Here is an 18,459-nt window from a genome sequence, read left to right on the forward strand (position 1 = left end):
TTGAACTCACAAAGATCCGCCTGCCTCTGCCTCCCAAGTGCTGGGATTAAAGGCATACAAAGGAATCTCATGCACCTTAAGTCAAGCACCCTTGCGTAACACTATGTGTTAGAGCCAGGCTTCTCCAGCCTGAGTGGGTCTAGAAACCTGCTGGAGCCCATGAAGTTTCTGGCTCAGGCATATGGGGTAGAGGCCGAGCATCAGTAATAGGACTGGACTGTAAAAAGGAAGGCCCTAAAATGTATACTACTTGAAGAGAGGTCAGTTTTATCTTCTCCCATAATCTCATTAGAAGGGTATCTGACCCACATTTTGTGCTGAATAACACATGAGTCAGAATGTTTGTGTGTCTGGGATCTGAACTACAGACTGGAGTCTACTGCTAATTGAGATGCATCTGGCCAGCTTGTCTTTCCAAGTTTCTAATCACAACATGATCTGTTCGTTTACACTCAGGAGCTGTTACATTGCCTACCAACGTGACCGAATTTCAATAAGTCTATTCTTTCAATTGAGCGTAGCACCCACTTAGGATTCCCCAGGGGGACAATGAACACATCATATGTTTTGGAAAAGGGGATGAGAAACAGAGGGTGAAAGAGGTGTGAAGAGAGGATTAGGATTGAACAGATATAACAAAAGAGGTTTTAGGGTTACCTTTTGGGGGGGGGGATGTTACAGTAGCAAAAAAGGCCCTTTAAAGGCCTGGGTCGAAACCTAACAATCCGGTTTTGCTGACTCAATCACCTGGCCATGGGACCACCCCTAGAAAGGCAGACTCACTCTAAGTCATGCTGAAGAAACAGGCAGAAAAACCAAGGTGCTGATAAAATGGAGAACTTTTTCTGCTCAGAATCCCTGCCCTCTGGGGCCAGCAGTAAACATGTAGCTCCGTGAGTCAGTGTACGCTTTTCTAAATTCTTCAGAAGAGCATAAACTCTCCTTTTCTTTATTTCTGTCTCTTTTGCAACCATGCTCTCCCCCACTCTCTGGGCTACTTCAATATTTTGGGTTTCTTTATGCTTTGTCTGAAGTTCCCCTCCCTGCTGGTCCACCATGTGTCTGACCTCCACGCTGGTTTTAAATGACACGTTTTTTTTTTTCCTCTTTCTCTCCTAAATTCTTCAGAAGAGCATAAACTCTCCTTTTCTTTATTTCTGTCTCTTTTGCAACCATGCTCTCCCCCACTCTCTGGGCTACTTCAATATTTTGGGTTTCTTTATGCTTTGTCTGAAGTTCCCCTCCCTGCTGGTCCGCCATGTGTCTGACCTCCACGCTGGTTTTAAATGACACGTTTTTTTTTTCCTCTTTCTCTCCTTCAGTCTCCTCCTCTGGGCAGCTACTGAGATTTATATCTTGGCTGTCCTGGAGGTTTTTCTTTTAAACTATAATTAAATCATCACCAAAGTTTTAAAAAAGAAGCTGTAAAGGAATCGATGATTTGATGATTTATATCGGCCCAGGTTCTGAGTAGCATCAAATCCTCTACCGCCTGGGTTAATACTTGAAAAGTCATCATTAACATTAAAGAGGAAAGAGCTAGGACTTGAGTTCAATCTCCAGAACCCATGTAAGAAGAAACTGGGTACAGTAGTGTGTACTTGTAATAGCATCATGGGGTGGGGGCAGGCACATCTTTAGAGCCAGGAGAGTGACTTCCAGACCAGTGAGAGACTCTGCCTCAGAGAAAAAGAGGAACAACAGTGGAGGATGTCCTCTCGCCTCCACACACAAGCACACATGTATAGACCCCCACCCCGCATACAACGGTTAAACAGGAAACAACTGTGAAAGAGACAGACCTTCCTTTCCATTAGACTGGCTCAAAGCTTGCTTAAAGAAAGCGACTCAAAGTTGATTAAATACTATGAAAACGTCTTTAACAGAAAAAGGAGTCATACGATAAATCTTGAGCAAAGAGTTAATAAACTGATAAATTGTCTAGACTGGTCAGGGAATGATGACACGAACATGGAAATGAGAGGAGAAAAAAGCAAAAGTAAAATAAAAATCAGAACAAAACAAAAACTGAACATTCCTTGGATTTTTCTCCACTGAATAAAGAGCAGGATTCTCTAAACCTGTAACAAATATTTGAGACCTTAATAGTTATTTTGTAAATAGCTTGCAAGACAGGAGGCCATCGTTCTCCCTCAGTAAAACACAGTAAGCAGTCTGAGTACCTGGTTTGCTGCACATCGATAAGCACTAGGTGGTGACTGTGATAGTTGGGTTGCACGGATTAACAAGAAATAATCTCAAAACCTGATTTTGGAAGCATTACACAGCTCAAGAGGACATCAGTGTGCTGCTCATTCTTCCAAAATTCCCGAGGAGACTGGGAATAACACTATCATATTACAATGGTGGTATACAAAGTTAAATTAGATTAAAATTTAAACAAGTTGCAATGAACAATTACAATAGTTGTTTTAGACAACGTTGACCACATTTAAAGATCAGGACAAGAAGAAATGATTTCTCAAAAATTGTTTAAAATTCTTTGAAACAATAGTCATAGAATATTTACGTAACTGGTATAACTTGAAAGTCTCAATAATATTTCCTCAATGACTGCTCTGAAAGGAAGATGACACAGTGACATACTGTCAACATCTTGTGACTGGCTGATACAGGGCAACTTTAAGGTGGGAATGTGAAGAACCTTTAAACAACAGCCTTCGGTGCAGAAGAGAGGGCTCAGAGGAAAAGGCACTTACCACCCACCCTGACGACCGGAGTTTCATCCCCAGGACCAACAAGGTAAAAGGAGAGAACTGACTCTTAAAAATTGTCCTTTTTCCAGGGCAAGTGCATACCCAAACATCAATTAATCAATGTAAAATGAAACCACAGTCTTCTATATGATTTCTATAATAAATTAATTCCCATATAAAGCATATAACCAAAGTCTTGCTCATGTGGTAGTTTTTTGATTATTTTAAGAAACAGAATAATTCCCTCCTGAAGCATAGAAATGCAATTAGAAAACCTAAAGAGAAGACCAGCACCAACTTGCCAGCACAGCACCCATCACCTCAAAACTACCTAGTACTGGCTTTACTTTGAGTTAATTGGGATTGTGGCTAGCCAAGAAAAAGATCTAGAGCAAGTGAGTCTCCTTAATGCCCCATTTCAGGGTATTCCAAATGTCTTTCCTTTGTGGCCTGAGATGCTCTGCCCTACTACCCAGACACTGGGAAGCCTACCCAGAGAATGTCCTTAGGTAGCAGCTGCCTCTGGACCTCAGGCTGAAGACACCAGGCTCACAACCCTTCCCAGGGCAGCAACGTATACACACGGGACAATGCAAGAATCTTCAGGCCCAGATCCTTGACTCCAATTTGGGGATGACTCTGAAGGGTCATCCCAGCTTCAGAACGCCTGAGGGCTTCAGACAAAGTAGATGAACTGTCCCTTCTGCTGGACCTTCTTCTAAAGCTCCCTTTAGCACCTGTTCACCTGAAAGCACTGTCTCAGGCTCCTGTCATGATAACCTTCTCTTCAGAGCCCTTCCCCAAAGAGCCCAACTTGGAACAACTGGCAGTCAAGGTCTATCTTGAGCAACTCTTCTTTTTTTGTGTGTCTTTTTGAGACAGAGTTTCTTTGTAGCCTCAGCTAGCCTGGAACTTGCTACATAGACCAGGCTGGCTTGGATCTCACAGCGATCCTCTTGCCTCTGCATCCAGAGTGTTGGGATTAAAGGCATGTACTACCACGCCCAGCCTTGAACAACTCTTTATGAAGAACGAAAAAACAACACAAAAACTCAGGCCTCTTGAACCAGGTTGCAGCCTAAGGACTGACCAAAACCAGCCTTGAGTTCTTTGCTTGAACAATGAGCCATCTGAGCTGGCCTAGTCTCTCCTCCATGTAGGAGTCAGTGTATTATCTGTGTAGCTGTAAGAGAGACATCATATTCCAGGGCCCTAAAATCTCCAGGAGTTTAAAGCAGATAATCCTAGACTCATCCTATAAATAGCTGAGATCCCAACCCTGATGGCCAAGCACCAAAATGGTCAGATTATTCCCCTAATAAATTCATCTCTCAAACTGACACTAGAAAAGGTAGAAGGACAGTGAGATCACGTTCTACACATTGGACATAGGCCATCCCTCCCTTGCTGCCTCCTGAAGGTCCAGCAGACACCTTGGCCACTTCAGTCCTCTCTCAAGATGCACGGGAAGAAGGAAGCGTATGGCTTCCCTTCTGTCATTGACGGTGGCCTTGTGTAGCTTTTCTTGTCTCCACTACATTCAGCCAGCACCACTGTGTAATTTCTCTTGAGCCTTTGTAGCTAACAGGTGTGGGATGGTCACTGTGGTGCACTGTTGACCACAAAAGAGTGAATTCTGTTTGGTCCCAGATGGCTCTTTCAGAAGGATTAACAGCTAGCTGGGGCTGGGAGACAACCCCTGTGATGACGAACAGTTCCCAGGAGAGACCACGGTGTGTGGCTCATGGTGTTTGAATGTTCCAATAGTCAGAGAGAGATTAGCTCGCTGTGAAAAGTCACCAGTTCCTGGCCAGAGAGGCTCCCTACTGTAGAGCAAGCATGGAGTTAGTTGCCTTCAGTAGCCTTAGTAGCTTCTTCATGTCCAAGATCACATGCCAAAATTTAGCACAGGTTGGGATTGTCCACATCCCAGATAAGGAGTTGCTCCAGAGCCCAGCTTCCTTGGGACCATTGTCTTCCTACCCATGCAGAAAGGTCTGTCACTTTCCAAGGATCTAAAACCCAAACAGACAGAACTCCCAGAAAGAGCTGCCTGTTAGCTCAGATAGCCTGGGTCCAGAATAATCTGATGCCTTCCCACAGTTGAAGGGGCTTGCCTTGCCATATGAAAGGAAGTCACTGATCTGGGATTCCCTGACTCTGCCCCCACAAGTCTCCTCTCTTCCTGAGAGAGGCATCTTTTAACTGGAGCTACAAGGCACTGTGGAATTCATCTTCGTCCCTGACATAAGCTTCCCTGAGACCCATCCTGACCTACAAAGACTCAGCTGGTGTTTCCTGTAAGAATAGCTTAGATTTATGTATAGTTTTACCTTTCAAACACGTTCACATGCATTAACTCAGAAAGGCCCGTATTGGCCTACTAATGATAGCAAGGGACCGATTATATAATCCACACATTTTCAGAAAATAAAATTAGATCTCAGGGTTGGATAAAGGACATTTTTGTGATAAAAGTCATATAAAGGATGGAAGTTAAATTACAGCAATGTATACATTTAAAAATTGTTAAAAAATAAAACATGGGATTATATGAAACTATGCAAAAATTCCTAGAAATATGGCCAGCAAGCATTAGATACATCTTGAAGCTTAGCGTTTCCTTTAACAATCAGCTTAAAGAGAGAGAAGAGATACTCAGGGCTTGAGAGTCAAGGAGCTAGAGAAAGGGTGTTAGAGGCAAAGGGAAACAACTGACAGAGTTGTTTCCAGGGCTGTGGTCTGGAGTTTGAGGCACCTCAGGCTGCAGCATGAAGTCTTTACATGCAGAGGTAACTGAAACCATGCCCACAATGTACTTCAAAGCCAGGGCGGTTGGTTAGGAGCATGTATACTTGGCTGCTCCTCTCCTGAAATGTCAGCTCCACTTCTCTGGGAAATGGGAAACTATTTTTATGAAATAAGATACCATTCAATAAGTATATGTTCACCAGAGGCCTACACGGGTTATGTTTGCTAGAGGCAAATAAGAACAAGCCATATTTTAAGAACTAGAACCGTCAGTTCTTTGTGGTGGCTGAACTCATGTGCTTTGAAGGGCATGAGGAATGACTGCTTGACCTGAGAAGTAGCCAACATCTATACTTGCTTTGGGCACAGCTGCATATGAAAGAACTGCTCGCTTCTGTGTCAGTCTTCCTTCCAAATTAAGAAGGGGTGTGTTTTAGCTATGCAGATTTTTAATACCCATAAAATATGCCCTTAATTCTGTATTTTGTTCATGTGTAATCAAGAAGCCAAGCAGCTTAGCTTAAAGTTCTGAGTTAGCTACTTTTCAGGGAACCAGTGACCCATGAAAGGGTCCTTGAAGACTGACTGGCTACGCTACACACTGAAACTTTTTCCCCAAAAGACAGATCCTGGCAACAGGTCATATAACCATGGGCCAAGCGTCATCCGCTTCTTTTTATTTGCAGAGAAGCAATGCTTTAACACAAACACTGGAGCACGGAACACTCTGGGAAGTAAAGATCCACAGGGTGCATTTCTAGGGCTCAAACATGCTTCTGAAAACAGAAAGCCCCCTGCCACTCTATGTGAGACATGCTCATAACACAGATGTGTCCTAGTTGTAATTTGTGTGAACTCTCCGGTGGATTTAGCCAAACATCTCCACGCTTTACTCATTATTGCTATGGCAGGTAATGTGTGCCTGTAGTAACAGCAATTTAGTATTAATGAAAATGAAGGCTTATTACAAAACAAACATCTAAACTCAGGCGGAGGTGAAAATACAGAGCACTCACAGATGAGGTTTATCTCCATTTCCTTTATCACTATAAGGGACACATACCGCTTTAATATCAATAAAAGGAAAAAGTACGGTCACACGTAATCAGGCATTGCCCTTTTGTTGAACATACCTGCAACCCTTCAATGGCAAGTTTAAGGATAGAAGGTGTCAGCTTAGAAGCTTGTTTGAAGGAAAAATTACTCCAGTCTATAATCAAGATGAAGCCATTTATCTGAAGCTCTGGGTCTTCAATAAGGACTTCCAAGGACAGCAGGATGGCACGAAGGATGTCTGTGAAGGAGTTCCTGTGGCCAGAACAGAAAGGAGAGTAGTGTGTGAGTCTAGGCAGCTGACAGATGGCACACTGTGTGCAATGACTCTGCTGTGCTCACGCCACTGCCCCATATGCCTGACCTACAGAGCCACATTGGGGTTCTATGTGCAGAATGATGAACAAATAACCTTGCTAAACTTCTAGGAACAATGCTTCAAGACTCCCAGTTTGGGTGCCTCCCTTTGATTTGGTCCCAGCAGCACCTCAGACTTAATGAGGCACTGCTTTATTGCATTCCCATGACTCTCTTACGCTGTTTCTGCTGCATCACTGGTCACATCTCAGGGAAACATCCTTTCTCATCACTGTCCCTCACCATGCTCTGATACCCACAGAGCAGGGGCTGGACTCTAATCCTGGCAGAGTCTTCAATACCTAGGTACTCAATGAATTGTTGCAGAACAAATGTGGTAAGCCCTCGGTTATAGGTGCTTACTTGGATTAAATTTGTTCTTTCTTTTCTATGCTAAAGTCTTGTAGAAAGTGTAAAAACATCAATGCAATTGTTGCTATTTTGGCGTCAATTCGTAGGTAGTGAAAAATGAAGCAGGAAGAACAGCTTTTTTCGTTGAAGGTCTGCAGAGTGTGATTCGGGAGGAAAATCGCTTTGAGTACATCAGTAACCATGACAACAGGCAGACCTGAATACAAACTAGGGTGACAGTTCTCTAGGGTCGTGCATATGCCTCCACATCATGGATTCCAATTCACCAGCTGATTTCTTTTGAAAGGGGCATTGAGACCAAGGCTTCCTTGTAGCCCCAGCTGGCCTGGAACTCAGGCTCATGTAGATCCGCCTGCCTCTCCCTCCTGAGTGCTGTGATTAAAGGCATGAGCCACTATGCCTGGCTCATCAGCTGATTTTTGTTTTAGGTAGTTTTTAGACATGATGAAAAGAAGAAATATTCACTGTTCTTTTACCTTCAAAATTAGCTGGACTACAAGTGTAAGGATCTAGAAGATCTATAAATTCAGTGTCTTTCTTTGATGAGCAGGAAGAAATAAGCCTGGATGGCCAGTGACTACATGGTTGGCTAGTTCATGTTTTCATTAAAACCAAAAGACTGGTTATGTGAATTCAGGGTCAATTTATCAGATTCCTAAGACAACCAATCTGTCATTGAATCCTCACCACACCCAAAGTCTTGACTAGAAATTAGAAAATCTGTATTGAATAGTAGGCTAGGAATTTGCTACATGCTTAGTATAACCTCAGAGTTCTATTTCATGATTGAAGTGATAAATTAGTATGCCTTGTTTCTACTTTCAAAAAGCTCATAGATGGAGGGGGTCGGAAAGGAGGAATGTGAGCTGAGTAAACTGATAGCATTTGCTCAGCTGGGAAAGAGTGGAGAGATGAAGGTTTGGGATGAGCCTTGGGTGAACTAGATTTGGATGGATTATTGGCAGGGCTGGGAGTGAGACTTTAGGACAGAGGAGAGTCTCAAAAAGCAAAGGCAAACGGCTCATTCTGTTTCTGCTCCTCATGTTAAGTTCTTTATCTCTGATAGCAAACTAAAATTTTCCTTCCTCAAATCTACCCACTAGATTAGACCCAATCTACTGGGGGGAGAAATCCTCAGATCTACCCACATCCTATGATCTCAACTGCACAAACACGGTGCTCATGACCCCTTGACCTCTAGGGGGAAAACAAACTGTGGCTCTTAATGACTCCTCTTGTCACTATGGTTTCCTTTCAGAAGTACTTCCTTTCTATGTTAGAGACACTGTAGTCTTACGCATTCAGGGAAAGTGTTAATTAACAAGGCTTTGTTTTGCTTGTGGTTTACATATAAGTTTATATAATCATTGGACAACTTAATATGCCTTTGTCTTGTGAAGAGCATTGATTTAAGGGAGAGTATAGGACCAGAAGCTATAGTTTAGGTGATTTCAAATGATAATAAGGAAATGCCCAGCAGAAAACTGGAAATAGCTATGAGGGAACCAGGAAATCTCAACCTGGATGAGCTTTCTTAAGAAGAGCAAACAGGACTGAAAAGCTGATTCTTACATAAACACTACATGTAACAATAAAGGTGAAGAAAGAAATAATGAAGACAGCATAGTATTAAGAACAAGAAGAGAATGTTTTAATAAGCAAGACTAGGATCAACTGCATTTCTATATTATTGACCCCAAATTTTCATTTCCTACCTAGTACCTACAGCCTCACTAAAGAAATGGTTCCTTATCTATCTATGTGACTTGCTTCACTTTGTGGCACATAGACAAACACAAAATGGTGCCAATTCTTAGCCTTGCTCTTAAAGTATCTGACATGTCACCTTTGCTCTTTTGTCCTTCTACTAAAGCCCATGGTTCAATCAAGCCACAACTAGAATGCTGGATTGAGAAGACTGAGAGACATACAGGGGAGTGACACACAGCCGACCATCGGGTCTCCTTAGGGAGCAGACCCACCTGTCTGATAGTTAGATAAACTCCAATTGTCCCCACAGATAAAAAAGCAGAAATGAATGATTTCTTTTTAAACCACTGAGCTTTTGTTTACACAAAAAAAAAACTCTACAAGACCACGTTAGTTTTCAAAGTCAAATGCAACAGAAAAGTCAAGGAGACTAGGGAAGGAGAAAGAACAAATACGTCAGCACCAAGCAGGTGTTGTTTGGTTGGCTGGTTTTCTGTAAGTGAGCCCCACTGTGTAAGCCAAGCTGAGATCAAACTCCTAATCTGCTACCTCAGCCTTCCAAGTGCTGGGATTACAGGTGTGCACACCATTCCCAGCAGCAAAGTCGACCTTTAGGGAGTTTTGAGGGAACACTGCAGTTGAAAGGTGAATTCATGAACTGTTAATTATGCATATCTTTAGCAAATAAATACAACTGCTTTCTACTTTATTTTTCTTCTTAGATAAAAGATGTGTCTCTTTACATAACATATCTATGTGCATTTATTCCAAAAGACACTGTATACTGTCTGAAAACCTGTAAGCTATTCTATGCATTTTGGACACCAATGTGCAGAGTAGTCATTGTCAGGAAGACAGTGTGCTGTATTCATGAGACGATCCCAGCGTTAAAGTAAAAGACTGTGGACTCATTATCACTTCCAAGCGTTCAAACCTTCACTCTTCTGAATTAACAGGGCGAGTAGGAAAAAAGCACATGGGATCAGTCTCTCATTGTGAGGCTTTCCTCCTACTGAGTAGTATGGCCGTACCGTGACCCTAGCTGTAAATTTCACCTTTATTTCCTTAGTTTGGGGCTTCCTCACATACAGTTCCCTTTTTCCACCTTTTTTACAATATTTTATTTTTGTGTGTATAAGTGTTTGCCTGCATGTGTCTAAGTGCAACACATGTATGCAGTGCCCACAGAAGTCACAAGAGAGCATCAGATCCTCTAGAACTGGAGTTACAGACAGTTGTTAGCTACTATGTGGGTGCTGGGAATGGAATCCCAGTCCTCAACAAGAGCAATAAGTGCTCTTAACTAATGAGCCATCTCTCCAGTGGCCCCTCTTCCTCTTTCATATTTGTACTTATGGAATACCTTTACCTTCTTAAAATTTAAAATGCTCATTAGATTGAATAATTTATGTAGCGATACAACTTCAAGGACACGGAGCATAACTCCCCACTCCATAAGTGTGGGCTGAGCAGTGTGACTTCTTTCCAAAGTGTAGAGAAAAGAGAGGGAAAGAAACAGAACAGTGGAGGACCTTGGGGAACACAGCCCAAGTCAAGGCTAAGGGCTTGTCGCCAATAATAAGCCATGCAGTGTTTAGTCTTGCTATGGTGAGAAAATAATGGTACTTTCTTTCTGGAACTTTCCTCCCCCACAACCATACTGCCACAGGAAATAACAATGAGGAAAATATTAAACTGATTTCACTTGAGAGACATTTTATAAAACATCTGACCAATACCGTTCACATTTGCCAGTGTGTCAAAAACAAGGAAATTCTGAGCAATTGTCATAGTCAAAGGACATTTGGCCACTAGATGGGATGTGGTCTCTTGAGTATGACCCTGAGGCAGAAGAGAAAATGGGTTAAAAACCAAGGAAATCTGAATGAAGATTTCAGTGAACAGTGATGATTTAATTTGGGTCATTAGTCATGACAAATACTCTATATTAACGTAAGAAACCCGGGTGCAGGTAGCACACAGAATAACTCTCTATGGTATTTTCACAGTAATTCTGAAACCTGAAATTGTTGTAAATAAAAAGTTATTTTTAATAAAATGTACCTGTGAGCTTGTAGCTTGCTATCACAAGTCTTCAAACTCTAACAAGGTTTCTAGATAAACCAAAATGGTCATAAACAATTTGCTCCATCCTTTCCATAATTTGCATAGCATTTACAGAGTCAGTGAGTTCAGACTGAAAATTTTAATATCAAAAAAGCACTATGTGACCTGCAAATTGCCAATGAAATATAAAGAACATACTACCTGAAAACTGAAAGCTTAAGATTTCCCCCAAAGGATTTTAAATAACTAGGATTTACCAGTGGTTTATCAACAGGAATATCATCACCATTATAGTGAGAGCAATTAGAGACTGTGAACACCAGCTCATTTTTAGGTTACCTTGTTGTGTGCATAGCTTTGCTGCTTAGCTTTGTTACTTGAAGCTTTAAAATCTAATACAAACAACCAAGGAAGTGAAGAAAAAACCCAGAGACTGGGAGAAAACTTCACCAGTGACACATCTGACAGAGGTTTAACATCCAGAATATATAAAGAACTCAAAAAACAAAGAATCAAGAAAATAAGCAATCCAATTAAAAGATGGGCTAAGGATGTGAACAGAGTTTTCAAAAGAAGAGAGAAAGATGACTAAGAAACATCTTAAAATGTGTATAACACCATTAGTAATTAGGGAAATGCAAATTAAAACCACTTTAAGATTTCATCTTACCCCAGTCAGAGTGGCTAATATCAAGAGAATAAATGAAGAGGATGTGGGGAAAGGGGAACATTCACCCACTGCTGGTGGGGCTGCAAACTTGTGCAACCCCTATGGAAAGCTGTGGGGAGAACTCTTAAAAAACTGAAAATGAGGCGGGGCGTGGTGGTGCACACCTTTAATATTAGCACTTGGAAAGTAGAGGCAGGTGGATCTCTGTGAGTTCAAGGCCAGCCTGATCTACATAGTGAATTACAGGCCAGCTGGTGGGGCTACAAGGAGACTCTGTCTCAAAAAGACAAAAACAAACAACAACAACAAAAAAAAAACAAAACAAAATGAACCTACCATTTGACCCAGTTATACCACTCCTTGATATACCCAAGGAACTCATCCTATTTCAGAGACACTTGTACATCCATGTTTGTTGCTGCTCTTTTCACAATAACTAAGATATGGAATCAACCTAAGTGCCCCTCAACTGAGGAGTAGATAATGAAAATGTGGTTCATTTATGATGGAGTTCTACTCAGCAGTAAAGAAAGATGATACAATGAAATTTGCAGGTAAATGGATGGAACTAGAAACTGTTACACTAAGTAAAGGAACACAGACTCAGAAAAGCAAACAATGTATGTTCTCCCTCATATGTGGATCCTAGCACCAAATCCTCATATGTGAGTATGCATCCTGATGTAAATGCAGGAACCAGGATAATGAAAAGGAGCCAGGGAAGTAAAGGGAAAGAAGGAACCTGAGAGAGGAGAACAGTAGGAGACAAGTGTTACAAAGGAAGAAATGGATAAAATGAGGATATTTAAATGGAAGGGGTAAGGGAGGGCTATACAAGGAACTTTGGGGATAAAAGGAAAGAAGGAGCTCAAGAGAGGTGGGACCATAGGAGACTGGTATTATCAAGGGAAAATGGGGACATTTTAAATGTGGAAGTCATGATGGAAGAGAGAGTGAGAGAGAGAGAGAGAGAGAGAGAGAGAGAGAGAGAATAAATAATACCTAGATAGTATAAAAAAAACAGCCTAATGACAAATTACACATATATTTTCTCTACATGAGTTCATGTGTATAACTAAAGGCTACATAATAAGAAAGAGTGCCAGGCAGGAGAAACCTTCCTTTGAGCTGCTGGCCAGGATGGTCCAAGAGACTCACAGAATTATGCAGGCTATTGCCACAGCCCTTGATTGCCTCACAGAACTGGAAGGTAAGTGCCTACTACTGAAGACAGAATGTACTTGAAGACAGAATTTGGAGCAGTGGAGCTGGAACTGACTTGGAAGGCACTTCCCCTGAAGGCTAGCTTTCATGGCTTTGGAGAGCACCACACAAGGTGCTAAGGGAGAACATCAATCAATGGTCCAATGACCAGCTTCAAGACCAAACAACTACATCAATGATCAGCACAGCACACAACACTGGTACAGTAGTGGTACTTTTATCTTGGGGGTAACAGCTACCTAATTAGACTAAAAGCCCATTCAATGGGAGGAAACTTATTTGTGGTACTGTAAACATAGCCAAAGACACATGGCTACAGAGGTCATAGATCTTAGAGAAAGCCCCAAAATTGTCACATCCCTAAACTAATGTAATTTCTTACTATGTGCAAAATATGTATCCTTATATTTACAGACAAATATCCTAGTTACCACTCATCAAAGAAGCTTCTTTTATACCAGACGAAGACTATTACAGGATTCCACAATTGGTCACACACAGATACTGTCTGTGAATTGCCCAAGTCTAAGTGTCCCATCTAAAATGCACCCTCTACACCTAAGGCTCATGGAATATAAAACAAAAAGAGGATACTAATGCATATCTCAGTTCTCATTAATGAAGCTCCTTCATGAAACAGAGGGTCAGGAGCACAGAAGGTCATGAATGGCCAAGTGTAGAGATTAAGATTAAGAATCTTCAGAATGCTGGTTCTTAGACAGGACTCCTATAGTAAACTTCATCCACCCAGGGCTCAGGGACCATTGCAGAAGATGGGGCAGAAAGATTGTCAAAGCCAGGGAGGAGGTGCATGAGTAAATGGCAATAAACTACTACAAGCTTCTGAGACCCTGCTCATTTGATCCTACAGCAATGGTGTCAGCATGCACAAGACCCATGCAAACTCAAGCAGACAAAAATCCAGCATAGAACTGGGGAAATGGACAGCAGACCCTAATCTTAGCTGAAGAAATATCGCCAAATGATTACTGCTGGGTGAGGGAGAGCTAATCTTCCTAAAGTGAGGGACTCTAGATAGGCTGACTAGACCTCAGTGGGTGAACTTGTACTGAGGAACATCTGGGGACACTAACTTGACACAATAGGATTTAACACAGATGACAGAATGTATGAATTCCAGTGGGGGGGTGCTATAGGAGAACACTAGCAGGGAAGGAGGTATAAATATGATGAAGATTGATTGAGATGTTCTGTATGAAAAATTCAATAAAAACTTTTTAAAAAGAAACAAAATAGTGTAAAATAGGGTTTACCAACTAGAAGTGGTAACTTTCAAGAAGTGACTCATCTGTGCTTGTATTTTTAAAGGAGATTCTAAAAGTTAGATGCCAAGGCTGACACATATAAGAAAAAAAGGAGGTTATATGTAACCATATGACCATGTAGGGTTATGATGAGTTTGTAAATAACATCTATTCTCAGAAGAAACAGGAGGACATTTCTTCATCAATTTGAAATCACAGAGTATATTCTTGTACTAAATTTTCTGGAACAAGTCATTAATATTACCAGTTGCTTTGCCAGTTCTATTTTGCTTTTGTTTGTTTGATTGATTATTTGGTCTTTTTGAGACAAGGTCTCCCTGTAGCCCCAACTGGCCTGGAACTCACTATGTAGCCCAGGCTGGCCTTGAACTCACAGACATCCACCTGCCTCTGCCTCCTGAGTGTTGGGACTAAAGGCACATGCCACCATGCCCAGCCCAGTTCTATTTTGTAATTGAGCAAACAATATAATTATTTATGAATTTTCTCCTTAAGAATATTTAAGATCTATCATAAACCACTGAGTGATGTTGAACACAGTTCTTTTCCAGGTACCTATGTCTTAGTTACAGGTACATAGACATTGTGCCCGTGCATGTTTCTCTATCACTCCATCCACTTGAAATTCCTTTTCAAATTGATAGCTAACCTTAACTGATACTGATGCCTCAGCCAATGAGGACAATAAGATGTGCCTACTGGAGCTCCTTTGATTTGGCCTCCAGGCCAGTAAGAGCTTCCGTTATAATGATGAACAAGATTGTACTCCAGGGAGGTGACTAGGCTTGCATCCTGCCTCCGCCATTTTCCACAGAAGAGTGAAGTTCAGCAAAGTTCTTGATTCTCCATATGGAAGTTTGGGGTGTTATTTATTTTTTAGCGTTTTCAAAATATTCGAAAGGCTTTTTTTGAATTGGGAGGTATTGATACTTGCATGAGATGTGAGGATGCCTTCTTGGTCAGAATGCTTTTGGGTGATAATGGTTGTAAGACAATGGGAAGTTTGCAAAATTTGAGTGGGTTGAGTTCAAGGGAGCTTATTTCTTCCTCTTTAGACCTACGGGTCTTTGAAAAACTGGGATGGGAAGCCAGATGATCCACTTTCTTGGGAGGGTTCTGATAATTCCTAGGTGACTTGGACGTTAGCTGGAAAATGTCATCTTCTGTGTGTTCTCTTCCTCTCAGTGTGAAAAAAAATGTTTAAGTTCTAAAAATATTAGGTTTCAGAATGATGCTAATAAAAACATTTGGCTTTGCTATAGTAAGATTAATAATATCAAATTTATAATATTAAATTTACTATCTCTGAATTTGTGTTAACGTGAAAGATGATTCCTTTTAATACCAAAATAATATTTTTCTTATTGACATTAGCAGTTATAGTATGAGAAAGCCTGGCCTTCAAAGTCCCAGCATCAGGAAGGAGAACCAATACCCCCAATACGCTTCAGCATCTGATCTAATACAAAGCCAAGTTCTAGAATGTGGAGTTTTAGATAAGAAAGTGACAGAACTTCATCTGCTTTCTTCATCTTTGGTTTAGTTCAGATTGCAGAAGCTTGACTTAGCATGGTATACACTTCAGAAAGGCAACTAGAGTCATTGCTAAAGTTGCCTTTCTCTATCAAGTACAATTCTCTGAGGCATCCCATCCATTGTTTACCGAGGACAGAATCCAAAAGGTAATGTTCCTGACTGAGAACAGGGCCCTGATTCTGAAGCAGCATGGAGAGAAAAGGATAGAAATGATGAAGTCAATGTACCTCCACTCAAAATGTGGGGTCTCTGTAGATCAATCCTGCCCCTCTAGGTTAGACTAGGAACCCTGCCAGAATTGGGAACTTGGTGTATTTGTCTTTAAAGCCCCAGCAATCTCCAGTCCCCTCACATATACTCAATAAATACTTATTAGTGAAGGAAGGAAGGCATGGAAGTCAACCAGCATGCCCATAAATTCTAAACCACTGAAAACAGCAAAGCCCACTCTGTACTTGCTGGCAAGTGTCTTTCCTTGTCTTCAATGCCTTTCATGCTTCTATTGATGTCTGATGTGTGTCCTCTCCCATCATGGGTCACAGAGTGATGTGTTATAGAGTACCATGGCTACAGCAGAGGAAAGGAAACTAGGCTTTCGGATTTAAATGTAGTTCTCTCTCTCTCTCTCTCTCTCTCTCTCTCTCTCTCTCTCTCTCTCCCACCCCATTTCTGGTTAATTTTACCAGGCCTTTCTATGTTGCTTAGCTGTTCCCAAACTCCTGGACTCATCTCAGCGTCTCAAATAGCTGAGACCACACATGCATGTCACCACATTTGGTCCCCATTTGATTTTGATTTGGATGTGCTTGCATTCACACAAAGTTAATGTGGATAGAAATGAAGTCAGTCAGAAAATAATACAGAACAGTTATTATGAGTGCTCGGTGCATGTTTCCAGACAGGAAGGATGGTGTGTTATAATTGCCCAGTGAGAAAAAACTAGTCCCCAAAGACTGCTTCATGGCAGCCAGAATTGAAAGTTAGGATGGGCTCCCCACATTCAGCAATCCGAGTGAGGACTGGGGCATGTTTTTAGAAAGAAGGAAAATTTTAAAAGTACTCCAAAAAATACTCCAGTGGAAGTGAGCACTCCATCCATTACTAAACAAGAATGAAAAATTAATTTCATGCTTGTCTATTCTGGTAACTCCCTTGGCTGAGGAATATCAAAAAGTAAGATTTAGGAAGAGTGTCAAGAATGCAAATGAGCACTTAATATAGCTACATAAATAAGCACTGGTGTTATCGCTTCCCTTTTGGCCAGTCTATTCCCAACTGAGGCTTCTCAAACTAAAGCTCTTCCACATTCATTACCCAAAACCAGGTAGCAGGTTGCCAAGTTCCTCAGCCTTCCTCTCCAATGATTTAGAGTGATTTCACAGTGGAGAACACACACACACACACACACACACACACACACACACACACACACACACACACCAAAACTGGCATCTTCTAAGATCACAAAAAATTAACTCCATTAGAATTATACACTTTGTCATGGATATTCCACAAATCTTTGTTGAGATTTAGACATACAGCTGGAATCACAGTCACTAGACTACAGGGTCACAAACAGCAAGATCTTCCCTTCATATGAGTACCAGTGGACCTTGGTGTGCATTTATGGATCTTGTACTGGCAATATGGGAATGTACTAGTCACACCTTCAAGCGCAATATTCTTTTTCCTGAGCCTGCCTCACTCTTAGAATCATAACACTCTCAAGTGGGAAAATTGTACAATAAGTGAGAAGGCATTTGAGAAAAACCTTTACCCGATGACACCACATTGCTTTGAATGATTCTGTACTCCTGAGCCTCTTCCCTCTTGGTGAAACTGTAATCACTTGAAATCAGAAGATACCTTTTTCAAAGTTACCAGTTCTAGAAATAATGTGCAAGACAACTCAGATTAAATGCTGCATTGGAAAAAATGTTGTATAGCTTTTTATGGAAGGCATACCAGTAATGAGTTAGGAGTATAGTATATCTCATAATTTTAATTCATGGAATTGCCTATGGCCAATAAAAACTCCCAAACTCTATATTTAATAAAGAGAACAATATATTCTGACAGAGTCACAAATTCTTAAGAAAAACAAATGTCTCAAGACCCTAAAATTAGTTGTCTTTAGCTAGGTGTCTGAGCCCTCAAACTGTGGTTAGTTCCCATCAGCAGATTAGAGGCTGAATGTAGAGAATCTGCAATGTGATTGAAGATTTCAAAGTTAGTTTATTTCTCCTTCAAAAAAAATCTAGCCTTCTGGGGCTGGAGAGTTGGCTCAGTGGTTAAGAGTATTGGTTGCTCTTGCAGAAGACTGAGGTTCAATACCCAGCACCCACATGGCAGTTATCAACCATCTGTAACTCCTGTTCCAGGGGAATCCGATCCCCTCTTCTGACCTATGCAGACATTGCACAATACAGGTGCACTTACCTACATTCAGGTAATACATTCATACCCATAAAATAAAAATAATAAAATATTCAAAAACTCTAACCTTCTTAATCACAAGACACTAAAACAGCAGCAAGCAATCAAATTCATGAGAGACAGCAAGGAGAACCCACAGGACAACATTAGGACATTTACATCATTAGGCTAGTTTCATAATCTTCATTTACTGAAATACAATTTTTGGCTGGCTTCTAAGTTGCTGTTCTAGCTATTCACCGCCTTTCAACAACTGCATCTTCTTCAAGACATTCTGAGA

General features: G+C 41.2%; 1 protein-coding gene across 2 annotated transcripts in view; it reads right to left on the reverse strand.

Moving 5' to 3' along the window:
- Positions 1 to 18,459, reverse strand: part of Clvs1 (clavesin 1) — a 205,216-nt gene that overhangs the window by 113,387 nt on the left and 73,370 nt on the right. For both annotated transcript variants that reach the window (XM_029565634.1, XM_008837590.2), the window contains exon 3: positions 6,602 to 6,776. In XM_029565634.1, the coding sequence (XP_029421494.1) occupies positions 6,602 to 6,776 (175 nt within the window). The remainder of the gene's footprint in view (positions 1 to 6,601; positions 6,777 to 18,459) is intronic.

This window comes from Nannospalax galili, unplaced genomic scaffold, assembly GCF_000622305.1.
Source record: "Nannospalax galili isolate Female #2095 unplaced genomic scaffold, S.galili_v1.0 scaffold397, whole genome shotgun sequence".
NCBI classification, from domain to species: Eukaryota; Metazoa; Chordata; class Mammalia; order Rodentia; family Spalacidae; genus Nannospalax; species Nannospalax galili.